Below are 20,153 nucleotides of genomic sequence, written 5' to 3'. Positions count from 1 at the left end.
CCCAAAGCACACGGGACAGCCCGCGCGGCGCAGGCCTCGGGAAGCTTCTGATGTTCTCTGTGGGTCAGTCTTGCTTCAGCGAGGCCTGAGGGCCGGTTCTTTTCTGAAGTCCTCCGGGGACTAGGTGGTGTGCTGGGTTGAAGAGTGTCCCTCAAATGTTTGTGTCTACCCAGAATCTCTGAATGTGACCTCACTTGGCAATAGGGTCTTTGTAGTTAGTTAGTTACAGATATAGTTACTTAGGATGAGTTCCCACTGGATTGGGTGGGCCTGGGCCCCACCCCAATGACTGGTGTTGTTCCAAAAAGAGAAAATAAACACACACTGAGGGAAGACGGCCATGTGACAACAGAGGCAGAGACTGGAGTTATGCCCTCACAATCCAAAGAGTGACAAGATTGCCGGCAGCCACCAGAGGCTGGAAAAGGCCAGGGAGGATCCTCCCCTAGAGCCTTCAGAGGGAGCCTGGCCCTGTAGACACCGTGACCTCAGACTTCCAGCCTCCAGGACTGTGAACCAATACATTTCTCTTTTAAGTCACCTAGTGTGTGGTAATTGTACAGCAGCCACAGGAAATGAACGTAGTGGTCAAGGAAAAGTTGACTGACACAGACCACTGGAGGGTCTGAGCCTCCTGCCCTCAAGCTTTGGGATGAGGGGAAGCCAGTCCTGCAAGAGCAGCCTGCGTCTGCCCGAGGCCTGGGGCTTCCTCCACGGTGTCGCCTTTGCTTCCTGCCCTAACATCCGGGAGACGAGGCAAAGGGGAGCCTCCTCGACCTCTGCAGAGAGGCTGAGCTTTCTCCTAAGTGCCTTTTCTCTACAGGGCACCATCTGTCACTGTTGCAAGGAGGCTGGGTGAGGGCCAACTCCAAGAGGGCCCACTCCCTGCTGCAAGAGGAGCTCCACATAAATCCATTTGGTGTGGCCCCAGTGGCAAACAGCAGGAAGTCACTTCCCCAGGAAGCATCTGAGGACCAAGTCCCTTGGTCCCTGGCTCAGGGCAATGGCTGGCTTCTTGGGGGCCCTAATAGCTAACATGCTCTCTGGGGACTGGATGCTGACACGATTCTCACACCCAGGGTGCTAAGGAAAGCATGCCAGCATAGCACATGGACCCAGGCAGACAGACATCCATCCCAGTCTGTAATGATGTGGACCCACAGGAACAGGAGAGACTGATGAGGAGGAGGGACACCATGCTTTGGAGCAAGGTGCTGGCTGGGCTCAGAGCGGCCACTCAGCTTCAAGTCCTGAGTGTAAGACTGGGTCAAACTAGCTTTTTCTGCTGCCACCAGCATCTCTTAGGTGTCTGGTATGCACAGAAGTGCCCAGAGACCCATAAGCTAACCAGCATGTGTTTGCCCCAGACCCCGCTCCATGTGGTGGCCAGACAGCTCCTGACAGGGCCCCTTCGAACTTACAGTCAACCCCCATGTCAGAGCTTCCCCAACTTCCCCAAACTACTCCAAGAGGCAGGCGACGGGGAGCTTCCGAGTCAAGACAGCTCACTGGCGCCGTCTTAAAAATTCTTGTGAATTTGTATTCCATTCCATAAAACTAACTGTATTTGTTTTAGCAAATCGATGATGTTTTAGATTATCTAACAACTAAATTACTTAACTTTTGCTCCTCCTCCCACATCATCTGGGAAAAGCGATGTCTTTGGAATTTACTCTGTTTCCGCTGGGTGTCCTGTACTTTCTCTTACAGCATCACACAAGAGGCCCTGCTGCCAGTGCCTGGAAGGTGGGCTGAAAGGCTCTGCGGGGAGCCAGCCCAGGAGGAACAAGCACAAGTCTACCCTATAGACCAGCCGCCAAACAAAACAAAACAAACAAACAAAACAAAAGAAAGCCCTGGAGTGGCACTATGGGAGGAAGATGCTGCAGAGGCTGGAATGGCCTTTCCCCTTGTCCCTGGACTGCACCTCTGGTCTCTCTCAGTGTATGGTCTCCTAGCCTGCAGGGGAGAGGCCAGTGGGACCACAACCACCTGTCACGGACAGGCCCTTGCCCAGCTGAGGTGGCAGCTCAGAGGTGGGGACCAAAGCTGGGGAGCGCCCCAGCTACGCATCTTCTGTCTGTTAGCACAGAGGGCTTGGTCAGACCAGCCAAATCTTGCCTTTCCTTCTCTCCACCTCCTTAGCCAGGAGCGAGGCTCCCAGTCTTACCTAACCCAGAACGAGGCTGCCCCAGAGGTCAGAGGATAACTTCCTCTGGCCCTGGTGAACAGAGGGGCAGGCTGTCTGGGGGCACCTGTCCGCCCCACCCTGAGGCTTGTGTGAGAAGTAGGCACCTGGATAATGAGGTTTGAGCTCCCCCTCTGCCTGAGATGACAAGGTCCCTCCTCCACCCCTGAGGTCAACAGGAGGCCTGCCCAGATGACCCGCTGACCCCAATAAAGCTGCATCCACATTTCACTCCAGTCCTCTCACCGGGCAGGAGGCTCAGCTGCCCAAGAAACAATTGAAAATAGAGTCTAAGTATAAGCTGCTTAGTGAGGCTCGAGAAGATGGGCAGCAGAGTGGGGGTGGGGATAGCAGGACCCTGAATCTTCTCAACCTGGCCTTGGGGAGAATCAGATGGCAACAAGGAGAGAAAGAACGGGGCACACAGAAGTTCCAGTCCCCTTCTCTTCCAGGGATAGGGGTCACTTAAAGGTGTCCCAGTGTCCTTGGCCAGATGAGGGCCTGCCCCACCCCCTCAGCTCCAGGGCTGCAGTGTTGAATGGACTCAGTTTATTCTTCTTGCAAACACAGCCAAAGCTGAGACAGTCTAAACAGACAGCACATGCTCTTCGACCTCAGCGCAGCCCTTGCTGCTTGTGTCCACAGGACCCACTGCAGACAGAAGTGACATTTCCCAGAGACACCCCCCCCAGATGGTCTCCAGGGTAAACGCTGCAGTTGCCTACCTACCTCTAGCCTGAAAGAGGTCCCCCTTATGTCCCCCGGAATGAATAGCTGGCCTGCTCAGACCACACAGGGGTCCCGTGCAAATGGCCTGGGGGGTCAGGCCCCAGGGGAATTTGTTCTGAATCTGGACATTAGGGGTGGAAATGGTGAAAACAGCAATTTACAGACAGCCTTGGCCAAAGGCAGCCATCCCTTCCCTCCCCTCGGGCCCTTGCTGCTCCATCTGCCCAGGACCCCCTTCCATCCCTCAGCCAAGCTCACGCCTGCTCAGGCTCAAGTCTCACCAGAAGAGTCACCTTCTCCATGAAGCTTTCCTGACCACTTAGCTGGATTAAGCTCTTTTGATGTGTCCCGTCTGCACTCACTCATTCATTCATTCACGCGTTCATATCACAAATATGTACCGCAGCCTACCACGTGCCAGCCCCGTGCCAGGCAGTGGGGATCCGGGCAGACAGTTTCTGCCCCTGGAGCTCACAGTTGGGGAACGGGGCTGCGTCTGGGGGAGGCGCTGCTGCTCGGGGCTCCAGAAGGCAGTGCTCCCCGCCCGCGGCTGCGACCCTCTCCCCGCAACCCCCCGTGCCTCCCTCCTCCCACCTCCCAGCCCGGTCTGCTGGATGCCTACGCCCAGCTGTGGTTTGGGGGACGTGGGGTGCCTGCGCCGCGTTCCTTGGGTCCATCGCCGCCCCCCTCACTGGGCGGGGCTGCGCAAACAAAAGCCGCGCCGCGGGGACAAAGGCTGTGCCTCGGGGACGAGGGCTCCGGCGCGGCGACTGCTGCTGCGCACGCGCACGCGGATTCGCTGCGCCCCGAACCCACGCCCCCCGCCCGGCCTTTAGCCGGACAGACAAGCCCGGCCCGCGGCCCCCTCTGCGCCGCACGCTCGCCCCTCCGCGTGTCGCAGCGCCCCGCGCCCTGCCGCAGTGAGAGCCCGCGGTGGCGCGGGACCCGCCGGCCGCCGAGGGCCCCGCATTGCGGCTGCGCGCAGGGCGCGTGCGCGCGGGAGAGGTGGGTGTGTGCACGCGCGCCGCCCGGCCGCCGTGGCCCAGTTTGCCGGGCGCTGCGGTCCCCTCGCCCCCACCCCTCTCCACCCCCCGCTCCTCCCCTGGCCACCGCGCACACGTGTCCGCTTCCTGGCGAGCGCTGGTGGAGAATGTGCCCGAGAACCGTGCGGGCGGGGGGCTGAGCCCGGGAGCTGCAGAGACGCGAGGGACGGAGGGACGGACGGAGGGACGGAGAGAGGGGAGGGCTCACCACCCGGCGGCCGCTGCGGCATCCGCCCCGCCGCAAGTTCACTGCCAGGCCAAGGGGTTGGCCACAGGCCCGGGGACCCCCACCCTCCTGTGTAGGTGTCCCAGCTGTCCTTTGTGCACTGGGACAAATTATGCCCCAGGCGCTGCGGCTGCGGGTGCTGCTCCCCTCCCCGCACTTATTATTTATCAGGCTGGCGAAAGGCTGGGTGGGTAAGTCCCTTGTATTCATTTACGGGAAAAAGAGGAACCAGGGAAGCTGCACTCTTCTCCCAGGCCATGTGGGGTCTCCCAGTTCCTCTGCCCCAATCTCCCTGTCCCTCCCATTACTTGAAAGGACACCTGGCCAAGACCAAAGGGAAAGGGACACACAGGGTCCATGGTGGATGGATAGCAGGCTGTCCTTCCTGAGCCACACTGGCCCAGTCCCATTCAGCAGAGCACTCTGAGCTTGGGGCCCAAGCCATTGCGGAGCTAACGTTCCCGGGGTGAGGCCCTGCTGGTGGTTACACAAAGCCAACACTGCTCAGACACCCAAGCCTTGATGCCGGCTGGAGGGAGGCATTGCCACGTCCCCTTCCCAACTCCCATCATTTCTCCTGTGTGTTCTGCCAGGGCCAGGGATGCTTATTTCAATTTGGAGGGCTACAGAATTCAGAGGTCAAAGTCCCCTGGGGAGGGGGCTGCTGGGGAGCAGGTGCCCAGCTTGGCAGCAGGCCCATTCCCAAGGGGCCTGTTACGGCTGAGGACCCAGGGCTGTGTTTGTCATGAAGCAGTTAAGGCGAGTCCTCTTCCCCAAGGTCTCTATCATAGCATCCGCCCCTGCTGGCACCCTCCAGGTATAGCTGGCTCTCTGGACTTCCAGGGGATCGGCACATGTTTCCTGAGCTCAAGGCACTGCCTGGCTGAGACTTTGCTCTTTGAAAAGGCTCCATCTTCTAGGCAGCATCCTACACTGGTCCCAACATCCTTCGGTCCACCTTAGTGAGGCTGACCGTGTCACTCAGGGACAGCAAGGACTCCCAGCTCCATTCCCCATTTGTTCTGTAAAATTGAAACCGGATTTCCTGAACAGGAGCCCCTGGTCACCCTGCCCTTCTCTGTTACATCCTTTAGGTCATCGTCACAGCTCCGGCTGGCTCCAGCCTTGGCCAGGGATGCTGCCAAGGCCAGCACGGTGTTCCCAGGCAGCCACTGCCAGGGTGCAGATTCCTGCTGACCCAAAGCCACCTCTGGGAATAGTTCTTGAGGGTTCACTGGTCAGGGTGGCTGCCTGGCACCCTGTCCCTGCAGGGGCAGGGACTGGGATAAGTCTGAGGTTTGCACACTGGGTGGCTCAGGAAAACTGCCCAGAGCATGTGCCCAAGCCCAGAAATCCTCCAGCAGCCAGCAACGAGTGGAAGTCAGAGAGGTGAGAAGGCTAAAGTGCTGCTGGGGTGGGGGAGGGGTGCTTAGGGACCTGACCCCTGGAAAGGGCCCAGGCTCAGCTGAGCTAAAGCCCCATCACCCTGGGCTGGTAAGGTCTCCGGCAAGATACCCCACAGACTGTCATCCCTGATACTGAGGCCTCAGCCAGCTCTAGGGCTTCCTGAGGCATGCCCAGGCAGAAAAGGGCAGCCTCTGTCCCTGGGGTCCCTGGCCTGTCTTTGGCAGCTTTCGTCTGCAGAGCCTCTGGTGCCCTGGGGGTGGGCGGGTAACCAATACTCACCAGCCACATGGACAAGGTCAGCAGCTCTCAGAGCCCCTGCCCCTCCTTGGCCAGCAGGTCCTGCCTCTTCCCTTAGAGCCCACTGGGGCGACCCGGCCCTCTACCCTCTGTCACAGACATGATCCTGGGCTTGTCATAGTGGCTGTATGGGGTGGAGGCCTCAGTAAAAACAGCCAAGAAGCAGGAGTTGACGGATGTTTGAGGGCTTACACGACAAGGAAGCTGGTTATCCCTAAAGCACTCAGTACTCAGCTCTGGCTGTCCAGGCCTCCAAATCTGAAAGAAGCCCAGGCCTGAGCTGCCCACCTCAGCTTTACGCACTGCTTCTTCTTTAAGAAGCTTGGGCTTGGCAGTGGCCTCCAGAATTCTCTTTGCTTCAAGGTAACTGTGGAAACAGCCCTGGAGGGGCAGGACCTTGCACCTTGCTGCTTGGGGTCTGTGAGAGAGGGACCTCTCAGCTCCCAGGGGCTGATTTGGCCACTCAGATAACCCAGCAGGAGTGATAGCTACAGGTCCAAGCTAATACACTTCATTCTGCCGCAGGGAGAGACCAAGATTGACTGTGGGGCCAGCCCATGGCCAGACACAGGCTGCCAGACAGCATAGACCTTCACAGCCTGACGGTGGAGGCGCAGCCGGCCTCCTTCAGCGGACACTGGCACCCTCCCTGCCCCTTTCTCGGTGCTTCCTCTATTCACCTCTTGTGCACAGGGTCCCCCAAGTGTCCCTCTCCCTTGGTGCCTGGCAAGGTGACCCGGGTGCTGTTCTTACCGTCCAATGACAGCCAGTCGTGCTGGGAGGAAGGGAGCGTGGGCAGAGCCCGAGCTTTGTACTCAAACACCACCGAGTTGGAGATGATCTGGTTGTTGAAGGCAACTTGTAGGGTCACAAGACCAGTGTCATGGGCTAGAAGCGAAAGAAAGAGAGGTCAGGGTGAGGGGCAGTGGGCACCCTGCAGCCTGGTGTACCACACAAGGACCTGGAATGCCCCCTCTGCACTACCTTTCATGAGTTAATGTCCTACTTTCCTTAATCCCAGCCTATGCCTGCTCATTCCTCAAGGCACAAATGCAATGTGTCTTCCTCCGGGAACCTTCTCTGGCGCCCCAGAGCCAGCCAGGAGCCCTGTGATCCCTCCCACGCCTCTGGATTGGAATTGCCTCTTTGCCCCTCTGCTCCTGGGTGAGGGCAGGGACTGGGTGCTCCGTACAGATTGGCTGATTGAGTGAATGAATGAATGAATGATCCCCTGTCCCCGCCTCACAGCTGGCTGACTTCTCCCCTTGTCCCATCCGTCCTGGCCGGGGTTCGGGTACAACACTGGCTTTGGGCTTCTTAGTGCTTATTTCTGTTTTGCCTTTTCCTCCAGCTTGTCCTGACTCAACGTGGCATCCCACATGCTTTTTGAAGTTCTTCTGCCTCCTTGATGAAAGCAAGAGCTGTGGCTGTGCCTGTTACTCTGGTCCTGGTGCTGAGCCGGGGACGCTGCCTCCCCTGTGTCTGGACAGTAAGCTTTGGGAAGGCAGGGCCCTTGTGGGTCTCTTCAACTGCTCTGTATTTGTTCAATGAACGAATGAGACGTTGTCATTGTCAGCAAGAGGAAAGCCGGCCCGTGGTGAAGACCACTTCATTTCTGGGGAGAGACAGTTGCTCCGTGGCTCCTGTCGATACCTTGGGGGCTGGCCCGTGGCCCCCAGAGATGGGCTGTGGGCAAAGGTGGAAGTGCGGGCTGCCCACTCTGCCAGGCCTCATCCCCTGGTAGATGTCAGGCTTATGTGCTCTCTGCCTTGATCTTCTGGAACACCAGCTGCCGATACCCAGGGCCTCCCCACAATGGATTTCCAGGGAGGACACACACGGGGATCGTGTTACCGTTTGGGCTCTTGGTTTTCAGAAGCTTACAGCCTCGTGGAAGCTGTCCAAGTCAGCTGCTCCCTGGGACAGAGCAAAGCTCCGGCTTTCCTTGGAGACCTCTGAGGCAGATCCCACTTCTGATGGGAAAACCCATTCATTGACCCGTGGCCTCTGTCCCTCCTGGGTTAAGGCAGTGACCCTCTTGTCACTGTCCCAGAACAGGTCTTTACTCGTCACTGCCCAGGGTTGACCAGTGGGTTTCCCCCTGTGCTTTCCGTTCTGGCTTGGTCCCTTAGATCCAGGCCACAAGCTGAACCAACAGGCTCCATGGTGGCAGTCACACAGGTTGTCCCAAGGTGCCTGGGTAGGGATCTCCAGCCAAGTCCAGAATCTCCCATGGCCCTGACAGTGTCCCTGGGCAGATCTCCAAGCCTGTGGTCACACGCCTGCCCTGATTTGCTTGGTTTATCAACAGGAAGAAAGGGCGGTGGCACTCACGCCCTGTCTGAGTGTGCTCAGCTTTGCTCCTCTAGCAAGCTCCTCGGCCAGTCCCTGGGGAGCTCAAGGCTTCCCTGGTCCCAGATGTCCCGGCTGGAGGGCCTCCTCAGCTACTGCTCCCCTTCCCCCGTCTCCTGGCATCTGCACAGCCCGCAGTGTTGTGGGAATGGTGGCAGACCCCAAGGCATTCCTTCCGTCCCCAGAGAGACTGGGTCCCAGCCCAGCAGCCCGGCTCGTGCAGGCTCATGGCCCAGGAGGCTTCCCTGACTCCTTTGCCCCCTCCCCCTCCTTCAGTCCATCAGCGAGTCCTGGGTCCATCCATTTCTCTCCATCTCCACTGCTGCTGCTGGGGTCCCTTCCTCCTTACAATCCATCCTCTCACTCACCTGGAATCATCTTGTGAAGACATAATTTAGATCAAGCCTCTCCTCTGCTTAAAACTAACAGCTTCCCATTGCCAGGAAGATCAAATCAAACTTCCCGTGACTTAGAAGGATGGACGTGATTTGGTTTTGGTCTGTGCCGTCTTCCCCACCCTCACATTGTTCAGCCCCGACCCCGCGTCCCTCCACTAATCATTCTGCAGCCAGCCCCCTTCCTGCCTCAGGGCCTCTGCACTCCTTTGCCCTCTGCCTGGATGCCTGCGAGAGGCCTTCCCTCGCCAGTGTATCAGAAGGAACCTCCCGCGTCCCAAACCACTTTATCGCCTTACGTATTCTACTGTTGTGAAAGAGTTATCTCGGTTACTGGTTTGTTTCCTCGTTTGTTTCCAGTCTCCCTGCAGGAGCGCTGGGACCCGGTCTGTCTGAATCTGTACGCCTGGTGCCACTTCTGTGCCCGGCATGCAGTGGCCACTCAGTAACCGTTTGCTGAGTGAATTCCTTCAAAAGGCACTTGTTCACCTCATGTGAGTTTCATCGTTTGCCTTTGGGACCTCCCAGGACTCCAGGGTGGGGCTGTCTGGCCAGCAGAGTCTTCTCGGTCGAGTCCTCTATCTTCTGCTCCACGCAGGTTGCCTCGTTCCCCACCGCTTCACCTTAGCTCAGGGTCCTGACTCAGATGACTCTCTCCTGACCCTGGAGTAGAAGACCGAGTCTGTGCCTGCACGTCTCCTGCTGCCGGGGATGTGTGGGAGCTGCCCGGGCACAGAAAACTCTGCTCTTGGCCAAGGTCGAGTCACCTCACCCGTTTTGCTTGGGCAGCTGTGTCAGGCCAGCAGGCAGTGGCCACTTGCGCCTCCTGTGGCCCGTCCTCCCAATCATTCCCAGCCCCTAGGGTGGCCTGGCTTGTGCTCACAGGCCTGTGAGCTCTTCTTTCTGATGAGACTGCTCTGGTTCTGGCTTCAGGTGTTTTTCCTTTGAGCTTAGCCCCAGCTTCCCTGGGGAGACCCAGAGATGAGGTCCTCAAGCAGCCCATGTCATCCCCCAGGGCCGTGGGTTGTTGGCATGGCCAATTCCTCCCTGGATGGAGCACTCCTGGAGTCGGGGCCTGGTTAGGGGTTGGGTCGTATTCTTTGCTCCATTTCGGGCACCTCCCCAGTGCAGGGCAAGCAGGAGACACTCAAAAACCAGTTGGCAAATGAGAAAATGAATGAATACATCCAGAGCTATCTTATAGGGTGACATTTCAATTTGGGCTTCAAAACAGAGATGTCCAAAGGGGACCCCTTTGTGGGGTAGCTGCAAAACAGAATGGTTCTCTAGCAGTGGGGCTCAGCTCTCAGTCTGCCCTGAGCCTTGTGGTCTGAGACACATTACGTCTAACACAATGAGCCTGAATGATGGGGGAGTTGGTGGCCTGGGCAGCAACTCTGCTTGCAAGCTCTGGGGGCCTAGAGATGCTCTGGGACCAGAATTGCCTGCCAAGACCTGAACAGCCCTGGTATCCACTCCACATTTCCCCTTGGGAAAGCAAGAGTGAAGGCCTCATGAATGGGACACCTTCATGAATTGAGCACCTGAGCCAGGTGCTTCATGAACCTCCCATTTAATGCTCGCCCCTCTGGCAGGCAGATCTTACAAATGTAGAAATTGAGGCCCAGAGAGGTCATCCCCTGAGCTAGTCACTCGATGGTATCTGGCTGACTTGGGGTGGACCAGGTGTGACTGACTCCAAACCCCAGGGTTTTCCAGGTCCTGCCCTGGGACATTATCCAGAGGACATTTAAAGGCCAGTCTGCTGCCTTTTTTTTTTTTTTTTTTTTCTTCTTGTCGGGGTCAGATAACTGAGGACAGGCTAGGTCTGGGTCTGCAGACGGGCATCAGCCAGGTACAGGAAGTGGCATCTATTTATAGGCCAGGTGCGTCCCATTCCAGCAGCAGGTGATAAGTGGACGGTTTAGTAACATGTTGCCCTCCCCCTCTCCCCGCTGGTGGGGGGCTGCATTTGCAGCTGTGACAGGATGACCCAGCCCACACTGGCATCCAGGCTGGCTGTTCTCCAGGCTGAGCAGGGCTGCTGGGAGCAGAGGGGGCCGGTGGGCCCCCTGGGGCCAGGCCAGCAGTTGTGGGGGCAGGGCCGGCAGGGGAGGCCACCACGGGCACCAGCCCTGGCTCCCTGCAATGTTTGTGGTGAAGGAGGGTGCTGGGCTCAGCAGAGGCTGAGATGTGAGACCATCCCCGAACACAAGCCTTCTGCTCTGGTGGGCTACAAGGGAAGACTGAGAGACAAAGGAGGAAGAATGTGCATGGTAGGCTCGCAGCCCCTGGCTGGGGGGACGGTGAAGGGGGCTGCAGACAGTGGGCAGCCAAGGCTGAAGTGGGACCGCCCCAGGGGGCATCTGGGAGACCCCTGCTGGCCTACCCAGCGCCGGCCAGCTCTGCTCCTGCCTCTGCTTCTCCTCTCCATGCCTAGCCCTCTTCACCGAGCATTCTGCTCTCCTTTTGGAGGCTCAATGGCTTCAGATAACATGGGGTGGGTCCCTCTGCCCTCAGCCACCTCTACCTTCATGTCCTCCATGTCCTGTTCATTGTCTGGGCTAGCCAGACAGGCCAGCCCTAGAGCTAGCAAGGCATGAAATGTGTGATCCAAGGGGTCCTCCCAACACCAGCCCAGGGGACAGAAAACTCGAGCTCTAGAAACTGACTCCAGACTCCCAGAGACACATTCATTCCTTCACAAATATTGATCCTCCTCTAGTGACATGCCAGGCATTTTGCTAGCCCTGGGGACACGATGGTGACCAAGAAAGACACAGTCCCTGCCCTCATGTAGTGGACAGGCCAGTAGGGAGGTAGTGATGGCGAGAGGTCTGGGACAAGGTGAACAGACAGCAACACCACGCTTAGTAGATGATGATGAAGCCCTGGGGCAAGGGAGGGGGACAGTCAGAGCCACAAGGGACAGCACTGAGGGGTTCCTGGTTGGGTTTTTTGGGGGTGTCATTGAGCCTCTAAAACTGGAAGCAAATGATGTGCATGTGCCTTTTTCTGGGCAGAGGGCAGATGGCTTAAATTCTCAGAGAGGTTTGAGCCGATTATTCTTAGTCTGATGCCCCTCACCGTGTCCCCTGCCAGGCTTTCTCCATCCTTCCGTGACCTGCGCTGTGCCTGGAGGCTGGCCCTGTGGGCTGCATCGCCTGGGCTCTCTTGGCTTGTGGTCAGCCTGGGCTGTAGAGGCACGGGCAGGAGAGAGGCCTGCCCTGCTGCAGAGGTGGCCTCTGGCCCCACACGCAGCTCCTGCCGGGGCCCCTCTGCCCCGCCAGGCTCTCACCAGCCCTAGTAACCCTCAGGTCGAGGGTGGAAACAGCTTCCTGCTGTGGCCACTCCTGGGTATGTCACCCGGCTTATTCACTCTCTAAAGAGTCCCTCCCCATGTTCTATTCAAAATCCTACTCGAGCATGCTTTGTGTCCCTGTCGGATATGGGGCCCATGAGCCTAGACACATGACATTATAGTCGACTATCTGGGACCCGTGTCTTCACAGCTGAGGAAACCAAGGTCCAGAGTAATGACATGACTTGCTCAAGACCATCCCAAGGCTGACTGCGAGGCCAGTGCTCCTGAGGCCCCCGCACCCTCGGCTGGCCAGGCAGGTGGCCTTCTCACCTGGGCAGTAGCAGCGCAGCACCCCGGGCTGGATCAGGGACGCAGGCACTGAGATCTGGTCGAACAGGCAGCTGTAGTCACTGCCGGCTTCCTGCCACGGGCCCGTGATGAGGACCTTCACTCCTCCCTGGGGGCACAGAGAGATGCCGGCAATGGAGTGAGAGCTATGGGGGTGGCAGTGCCAGGAAGGTCCCCACGACTGTGTCGCTCAGTTGGGGGCCTGCACCCCTCCTCCACGTACTGGTTAAACATGCAGATTCCCGGGCCCTCACCCCAAGGGGGCCAGTAAGCCCTGACTTTTGAGAACCACTGCTCCAGGCCTCCAGCAGGAAGAGGGGCCTGTAGTACTTCTCCCCTATGTCCCCCGTGGCCTTCCTCAGCTGGCATCTTTCAAGGGGGAGCTGCTGGCAGTTCTGACCCCTGACCCTTTCCTGCATAACTTGCAGATCCAGGCGAAGGGAGCACAGAGCTTTCCAGATCTTTCCAGCTGCGATGCACCTGAGAACTGGCCAGGAGGGAGGGAGGGGACGTACTGTGTCATTCCCTTGTGGACAGTTTGAGGGACGGATCTTAGCATCATCTCAGGGACCAGAAGTTCTTGTGGGGCATTGAGGAGACACCCAGGATCTCCAGGATATGGTGATCGCAAGGGGAGGGGGCCCAGAAAAGCAGGGGATAAAGAGCATGCTGAAAAAGAGTGGAAACTGAAAAGTGGGGGAGAAGGGGCCAGAGTTGGAGAGGCTCAGAGATTGCCCTTGGAGCCCAGAGTGTGGGGCTCAGGGAGTGTGGGGCTCAGAGCTCGGGGTTGGGGACAGGGTGAGGACTGAGCATCCAGTCTCCCTGATCCTGTGCTGCACCATTGAGGGGAGGGACCTTGTGTCCGTGCAGCTGGATGGGGCCCCTGAGCGAGGCGCATGAACCCCACACGCAGGCCCTGACCATACAGCCAGGCTGGGAGGGGCTGTGGTGACCTTCCTTAGCTCCAGGGAGAAGACCCTGCCCCCGGGACCCCCTTCGCCCCACCCCCCGCCACAAGGCACCCAAGGGCAGAGACCTCCCTGACCTCCTGCTCAGACCAGCCTGGGTGCCGCAAAGCGAGGGCAGCTGCCTCCCAGGCGGCCCTGTTTCCTGCTTGGTGATTAATAGCACCTCTCACTCTCTATGGAGTCCCGGGGTCCCCTACTTACCTCTCCGACTAGAGGGAGGCTGTCCCCGGGGATGCAGAGGGTGGGGGTGCCGGCCCTTCTGGCCGTCCTGGCTAACCTTGGGTGGACCCACCCCAGAGGCTCCATCCACCCCACCCCCAAACCAGTAAACACCTTTCCCTGCAGGGGGGCGGACAGCTGCGCAGGCCAGGGTAGAGAGTGCCACCTAGTGTCCAGGATGGAGAATGCCGAAAAGCCCTTCTTGAGGCTGGGGAGGTGGAGGGCAAGTGGGGAGCTGCGGCCTGAGCCCCCTTTTCCATACCACTCCAGGCTGGGGAGACCAGACCCAAGGCTTCCCCCGCCGCCCAGTGCCAGCAAGACCTCTCCTGTCCAGCCCCTCATTCGTGCTTGGCCTGTCCTTGGCACTGGTCCATCCCGGCCCTGGAGGGCCCCCCTGTTTCCACATGGGGCTTACTCCCAAGGCTCCACTCAATGTTTCTAGAACCCGAGCCTGGCCCAGGGCTGGCCTCAGGCATCAGGTGCAGGAGTGGGTATTTGCAGGGGTGAGGTGGGGGTGGGTCTGTCATGGCCAAGCACAGAAGAGAGGCTTCCACCACAGAAGGGGCTCTTCCAGGCTGCAAGGTGCTCGGTCTGTCCTCTTAGATGAGCCTTTCTCTGAGCTGGGATGGTTTGGAGAGGTTACTTTTGTGCCAGGCAACCACGTTTTGGGGATAGCGGAGAGAGCTCAGGACCAGGAGCTGAAAGCAGGAGGCCTGCCCCTGCCCCTCAGTAGCCATGTGTCCTCAGGCAAGTGGCCCAACCTCTCTGGGTGGCATTTGATCTCTAGGGGCCCTTCTGGTCCTAACACTTCTTTGTTCATAGGGAGATATGGAGCTCTGTCAAAGTGGCTGGGTGGGGGCTGGGGGGGCCTGGCTGGCATGTGTGCCAGGTGGACAGGTGGATCCTGACTTTGGGATGTCCAGAAGCACCAGAGAGCCAGCTCAGGGTAAGATGCTCCCTGGATCCTGGGAAGTATAAGAGCAGTGGCTTCAAAAGGCCACAGACATTCACCATGTGAGAAAAAAGGAAGAAATAATAACCCCAATCAGCAGCTGCTAGCGTGAAGCTGGGGTTGCCACGGGGAACAAAGAACTGCAGAAATTACTGGAGAACATTAGGACCTTCTCCATGGGAACCGCTGCAGGACGGCTCAGCATCCATCAGTTCAGGGGACGGTTCCCATGGCAACAGCTCGCCTAGCTGCGCTGAATCGGCTGTGCCGCACGGGTGCTTGGTGGCTCTAATTGCAGCCTCTTCTGCCTGGTGCAGGAGGAGCAGCAGTGGCGGGAGATGACGCAGGAGGGTTTGGGGGCCAGGGAGGGAGCAGCAGATGCCATCTGAGGTCTCCGTCTTGGGAGTCCTGAGATGATGGGCCCAGGGTGTGTGCGTGTGTGTGTGTGTGTGTGAGCGTGTGCGTGTGTGCTGGTAACCAGCTGTGGCTGGAGGTAAAGAGGTGGACAGAACGCAGGAGAAACGGGAGCAGCTCTGTGGGAGGGAGGGACACTCAGAGAAGACACAGCAAGATGGCCCGGCCACTGCATTCCCAAGTGGCTGCCTGGGAACCCCCAGGCTCGGTGGGGTGCCGAGGAGCCATTTAGCCTCACCCCATATTTGCAGACTAGGAAGCAAGGCCTGGCCTACGTGCCTTGCCACAGAGCCCTCCCTGAGAGCAGCAGAGCCTGGCAGGAGGGGCTCCTGCTGCAATGGGTGTGCAAACAGGGAAGCGGAGGGTCAGGAGAGAAGGTGCCATCTTCTGCAGAACCGAGTAGCTGGGTCCCCTGTTCTTGCCCTGGGGACAGTGGCCTGGGTGGGAGTAGGACAGTGAGGAGGAAGTGGCTGGTCAGAGCCGCAGGGGCCTGCCCAGCTGGGTGGTGCCCATGCATTTTCCAAATCAAGTTGAATTCTCGCTGCTTTTGTTTCTGGGAAGCAAGGACATCTGGAAATCGGGGGTTGGGCGCTCCCCCCATCCCCATAAGGCCGCGCAGACCGCTGTCGCTTTCCTGTTCCTGGGCCGCCCTCGCGTGGTGAGCCTCTGAACTGACTTTCCCCAAGATACAGTTTAGAGACCCGCAGGCCAGTAAAAAGGGAGGGAGGCAGGCCTGCTAATGTCCCCCTTGCTAGTGCCCGCCAGGCCCAAGGATGCCGGAGTGCTGGCCTGGACCTGGTCCAGGGACCTGTGCTCACATGCCAAGGCCCAGGGGAAAAGGACGTCCTCCTCCCACCTCCTGTTTCCTGCAGGACTCAGGCTCCAGGGAGCCTCTAAGTGTCCTGAGGGCCAAATTTCCCAGGTCCTAGGATTTGGAGTGCCTTGCGGCCACTCCCTCTCAGCTACTTACAGATAAGGAACCTGAAGCCCAGAGAGCCAGGTCTCTAAGAGCCAGAAACAGAGACAGCTCCGCCTCCAGCTCTGACCTCCCCGCGACCCCCACTCCTAGCCTGCCCTCCCTACTCCTGCTAATTGCTTTCTTAAGTCCCGTGGGAATAAGGTACCCAGATGGCCTTTGTGGGGGGAGGGACATGGTGGGTGCTGAGCTCAGTGCCCCTGAGAAGAGCCGGGGGTCAGAGATGGGGTCACACCAAGCCACACCAAGAGGAGGCCCAGCTGGATCTTTCTGGGCTCTTACTAGTGGGGGTGGGACCAAGTGGCCGTGGACTGAAGAGGCGGGTGCTGCTCTGGGCACGTCCCTCAGCTGGTCCTCCCAGCAGCCCACTGAGGCGTTATTGCTCTGCCTTTAAAGACGGGAAGGTCGGCTGCCTTGCCTGAGGTCACCAGATAGTAAGTGCGCAGCCAGGATTTGAATCCAGACCGCCTGGCCCCAGCCCCATGCTCATAACCAGATACCCATGGCAGCTGCCTCTGATTTGCACAAACATGCTGCACACAGACACACAGTGTAGGGCAGCCACTGGTCTGTCTAGACACCTGCCTTATGTCCAGGCTGCTCCTGTCCTGAGGCTGGGCCACTTCCTGGGCCGATGTGGTATCTTTCTGAGAGCTGGGGCATTTGTGCACAGATGTTCTTATCTTGGCTTTGCCACAGAGAGGGGGGAGAGGAAGTATGAGACCCCCCCCTCGGTGTTCCCGGGCAGCAGCCCCCACCCTGGGGTCTGGCAGTGTCCGATCTAGCTCACAGTGGACGTGGTGCTCCCTGCGCGCCTGGCACACAGGCTGACGAGGAATCGGGGAGCATGTCTCTGGGTGTGGTGAGGTACTTAGGGACAGCTCAGACCTTTCTGTCTCCTTCCTATGCTTTTCTACTTTAGCAAAAAAGCAAAGGTTCCTCCTTAAATACTCGTGCCCCTGAGGCAAGACCTGGACTTTCCTGCGGTCCTGTTTGTGGGAGCAGCGGTTCTGGAAGTCAGTTCCCCGGGAACCGAGGCAGCCTGGGTGGGAGGCGGGGGTGGGAAGTCACAGATTGGAATCCTGGGTCACAGGACATGTGTTTGCTTTTGTAGACATCCAGGTCGACTTGAAAGAATCTCGAGGATGATATTTGGGAATTGTGCCCTCCCTTTCAATTTTGATGAGAGGTTTTTTGTTTGGTTTAGTGAAGCAAACCAAGAGTGAGGGATATGGATGGTCTATGGTGGTGATTTCTGGGTGATTTTTTTTAGCAGCCCTAGGACCTTTTCCAAAAAATAAAAATAATAAAAAAAGAGCAAAGCAAAACATAGGTGGACTCAGCATATAAGCCAGGAATCAGCAGACTGTTCCGGCCGCAGCTGGGAGGGGCGCTTTCCCTCCCAGGACACCCCTGACTTCACGGCTACTTGCTCCGGGAAGTTTGAGAACCGCTGTTGAGAGAGCAGGTGTTTCAAGTGCCATGGGGACAGGGAGGGGAAGGCTTTGTCTTTATGGTCTCCAGAGCTTCATCTGAAGAGCAGCCACATGCAAATGAGCCTCCCTTAGCTGCGTGATGGCGCATGGGCAGGTGACGCAGGGGTGAGGTGGGGAGGTGACGGGGGCAGCGGCAGCTTACCTCTGGGTAAGACCACTCTGGGGAGTAGTCGGTCACCATGAACATCCGTCCACTCTGCTGCAGCATCCCCAGGGTGCCCTGGGCTGAGGCAGCCGAGACCACCTCGGCGACGTGCATGTAGGCCATGGTGCCGGCCCCGCCCTCGGCACTGCTCAGCTGCAGGCTGCCCTGCTGGGGGCTGCAGCAGGGAATGCACATCTCCGCCTGGGTGAAGGGTGCACGGGCCCCGTCTTCCGACTGCGAGAGCCCCGCGCTGTCCCCTGACACCAGCTGGTGCCCGTAGATGGTGCCACTGCCCCCCTCCACGGAGATGAAGTCGTTGATCAGATCGGAGAACTGGTTGCTAAAGGAGATGTCAAAGTGGTCCAGGCTGAGCTCCATGTTGGAAGCATTGCCAAGGCTGGGCTGGGCCACCGGGTACAGCCCCTGCACCACGTTGCCCGGGAGGATGGGGACGCCACCAGCACTGCGGATCACCCCATTGGTCTCGGGCTGCAGGTAGTGCTCGGAACTACAGGCCTGCAGCTCCCCAGACTTGAGGAGGACCTCGCCCCCTTCGGCTGCCTGCGAGGTCTCCATGGTGACCTCCCCTTCTGCTGTCATGGCCTGGAAGTTGGCCTGGAACTGCATGAGGTGGAGGGAGGAAGTGGACTCTATCCGCGTCTCCACGTGGCCGCTGCAAGAGCTGGTCTGGGACGAGGCCTCCGTTTTCACTGTGGGCATCACAAAGGTGCCCCCAGAGTCGCTCAGGCTGCTATGGGCATTCTGCTCAATGGGGAGGGGTTTGCTGGCGTCCTGCAGGAAGAAGCTAGGGGAGGGGGTCTGGTGGAGGTGGGGGCTGTGGCCCGTCTGGCTGAAGCCGGACGTGTAGTCCTTGTTGGAGTCTATGGCACTGAAGTCCATCTGCTCCAGGGTGGTGCTGGGACTCAAGCCGCCGCCCGAGGGCAGGAGGCTGGAGCCGGCGGTCAGGGTGAGGGAGCTGGACGCCGCGGCGGCCGCTGCGGAGGTGGCGTACGCTTCTTTGGCCATCTGCTGCTCGAAAGAGGTGTCCTCGGTCTTGATCTCCTTGGCGAGGACGGTGGTAAAGCTGAAGCTCCTCTCGACAGGCGGCGAGTGCCGGGTGTTGGTGCCCACCATCTCGGCTTTCAGGCCTCCGCCCCCGTACGTCTGGCCCTGCTTTGGGTTATTGAGGAAACAGTCGGGGTCAAAGTTCATGGTGGTTTCTGGAATCTTCCGGCCACCGTCTAGGGTGGTGGAAAGGACCAGCTCTTCGGACACATTGGCGGGCAGCATCGACAGGCTTTCCGAGCTGCTCGTGGTGGGGAAGGCGAACTTGTGGCCATCGGAACTCACGGCCAGGACCAGGCCCTGAGAGGCGTCGGGTGACAGGAGGTGGTGGTTGGGGCCGGCGGTGGGGGACATGGTATACACCGCCTCGTTGGTGACCTCGGACATGAACACCGTGGCGCTTTGGGACAAGCTCCCCATCACGGAGGCCACCGCCATGCTGGACACACCGGTGACCACTGGGCTGTCCACCATGTCCGGGTCGCTGTTGAGCCCACTGCTGATGGACACGGGGGAGCTCTGGGTCGTGTCGGGGACCTCGACCTGGTTGGTGGAGGAGACCTCGGTGCTGCTCTGGTGCAGCAGCGCGGGCTTGGCCACCTTGCCATTCCGCTTCTCGCGGCTCGAGCCCTTGCTGTGGCTGTGCTCGTGCTTGCCCTCGGACACGTCGTTGTGCTGCACCTCCGAGTGGCTCCCGTACCCCCCTGTCCGCGGCTCCACCTTCGGTGAGATGATCCGGTGTTTGGCACTGTTACACTTGTGGTGCACGCTGCTGCCTGCTCCTGCGGAGGTCAGAGCACAACACGCACACGCACGGGGAGAGAGTCAGAGCGGGGACGGTGGGGACCCTGCCCCTGAGCAGCTGGGGCCTCTGGCAGGCCACAGACCCCACCCCTTGGACCCTCAGGGTCTCGGGCCCACTCACACAAGCCCCAGAGCTCTCCCAGGCCCTACGTGACCGTCCTGCAAAGACCAGGGGGGTTTTATTGTCAATGCTCTCTTTGTATAATAACAGTAGCATCCCAGCACGTGGGAGGTTGGGAAGAAGGTGGAGAGAACGCTGCCAGTCAGGACAGTCACCACTCACCTGGAAGAGGGGATGATGGCCAGGTCCCTCCTCCCCCCTCAGCTTCCCACAACTGTTTCAGGAAGCCCCTGTATTTTAGGTGCTCCAATAAGAAGTGACCCCTTGGGACTGGAAGCCAGAGGTCGACAGGGGGAGGTGGAGAGGATGCACCAAAGAGGGTCCCGCACCCTGCCCCAGAGGCAGAAGTGTAGTTGGGACCACACTCACCATTTGGCTAAGCCCAGGCCTATCCTTAGCTCTTTGAGGGACAAAAAGTCCTAAGCAAGGATAGAGCCCTAGCCCCCGGGTTCAGAGGCAGGGAATTAAAAAGCCTCTGGAGCAGAGCTTTGCTGAGCTCTGGGAAGTCTCGCTTCCAGCGCCTCACCCACAGCCTCTGGACCTGGAGGCCAGGTCGGCTTTTCGCTCCAACGCCATCATTATTTTCATTCCACTGGACACGGGTCATTTCCTTTTGCTAAAAGGGTGAATTCTCCCCTTGTCCTATTATAGCCTCACCACCAAGATTCCTAAATGCATGAAGACTCTGCAGGGAGCAGCACGAC

The 20,153-nt window shown here is 58.8% G+C and overlaps 1 protein-coding gene across 1 annotated transcript in view; it reads right to left on the bottom strand.

Moving 5' to 3' along the window:
* CAMTA1 (calmodulin binding transcription activator 1) overlaps positions 1 to 20,153 on the bottom strand; it is an 846,562-nt gene that overhangs the window by 66,578 nt on the left and 759,831 nt on the right. Inside the window, exons 9-11 of the mRNA XM_063103685.1 lie at positions 17,457 to 19,306; positions 12,272 to 12,398; positions 6,644 to 6,778 (exon numbers count right to left, since the gene is read on the bottom strand). Of these exons, the coding sequence (XP_062959755.1) occupies positions 6,644 to 6,778; positions 12,272 to 12,398; positions 17,457 to 19,306 (2,112 nt within the window). The remainder of the gene's footprint in view (positions 1 to 6,643; positions 6,779 to 12,271; positions 12,399 to 17,456; positions 19,307 to 20,153) is intronic.

The sequence above is a fragment of the Cynocephalus volans genome, chromosome 8, assembly GCF_027409185.1.
Source record: "Cynocephalus volans isolate mCynVol1 chromosome 8, mCynVol1.pri, whole genome shotgun sequence".
NCBI lineage: Eukaryota > Metazoa > Chordata > Mammalia > Dermoptera > Cynocephalidae > Cynocephalus > Cynocephalus volans.
Note: the sequence above shows the minus strand (reverse complement) of the source record. Positions and strands in the feature narration are given on the sequence as shown.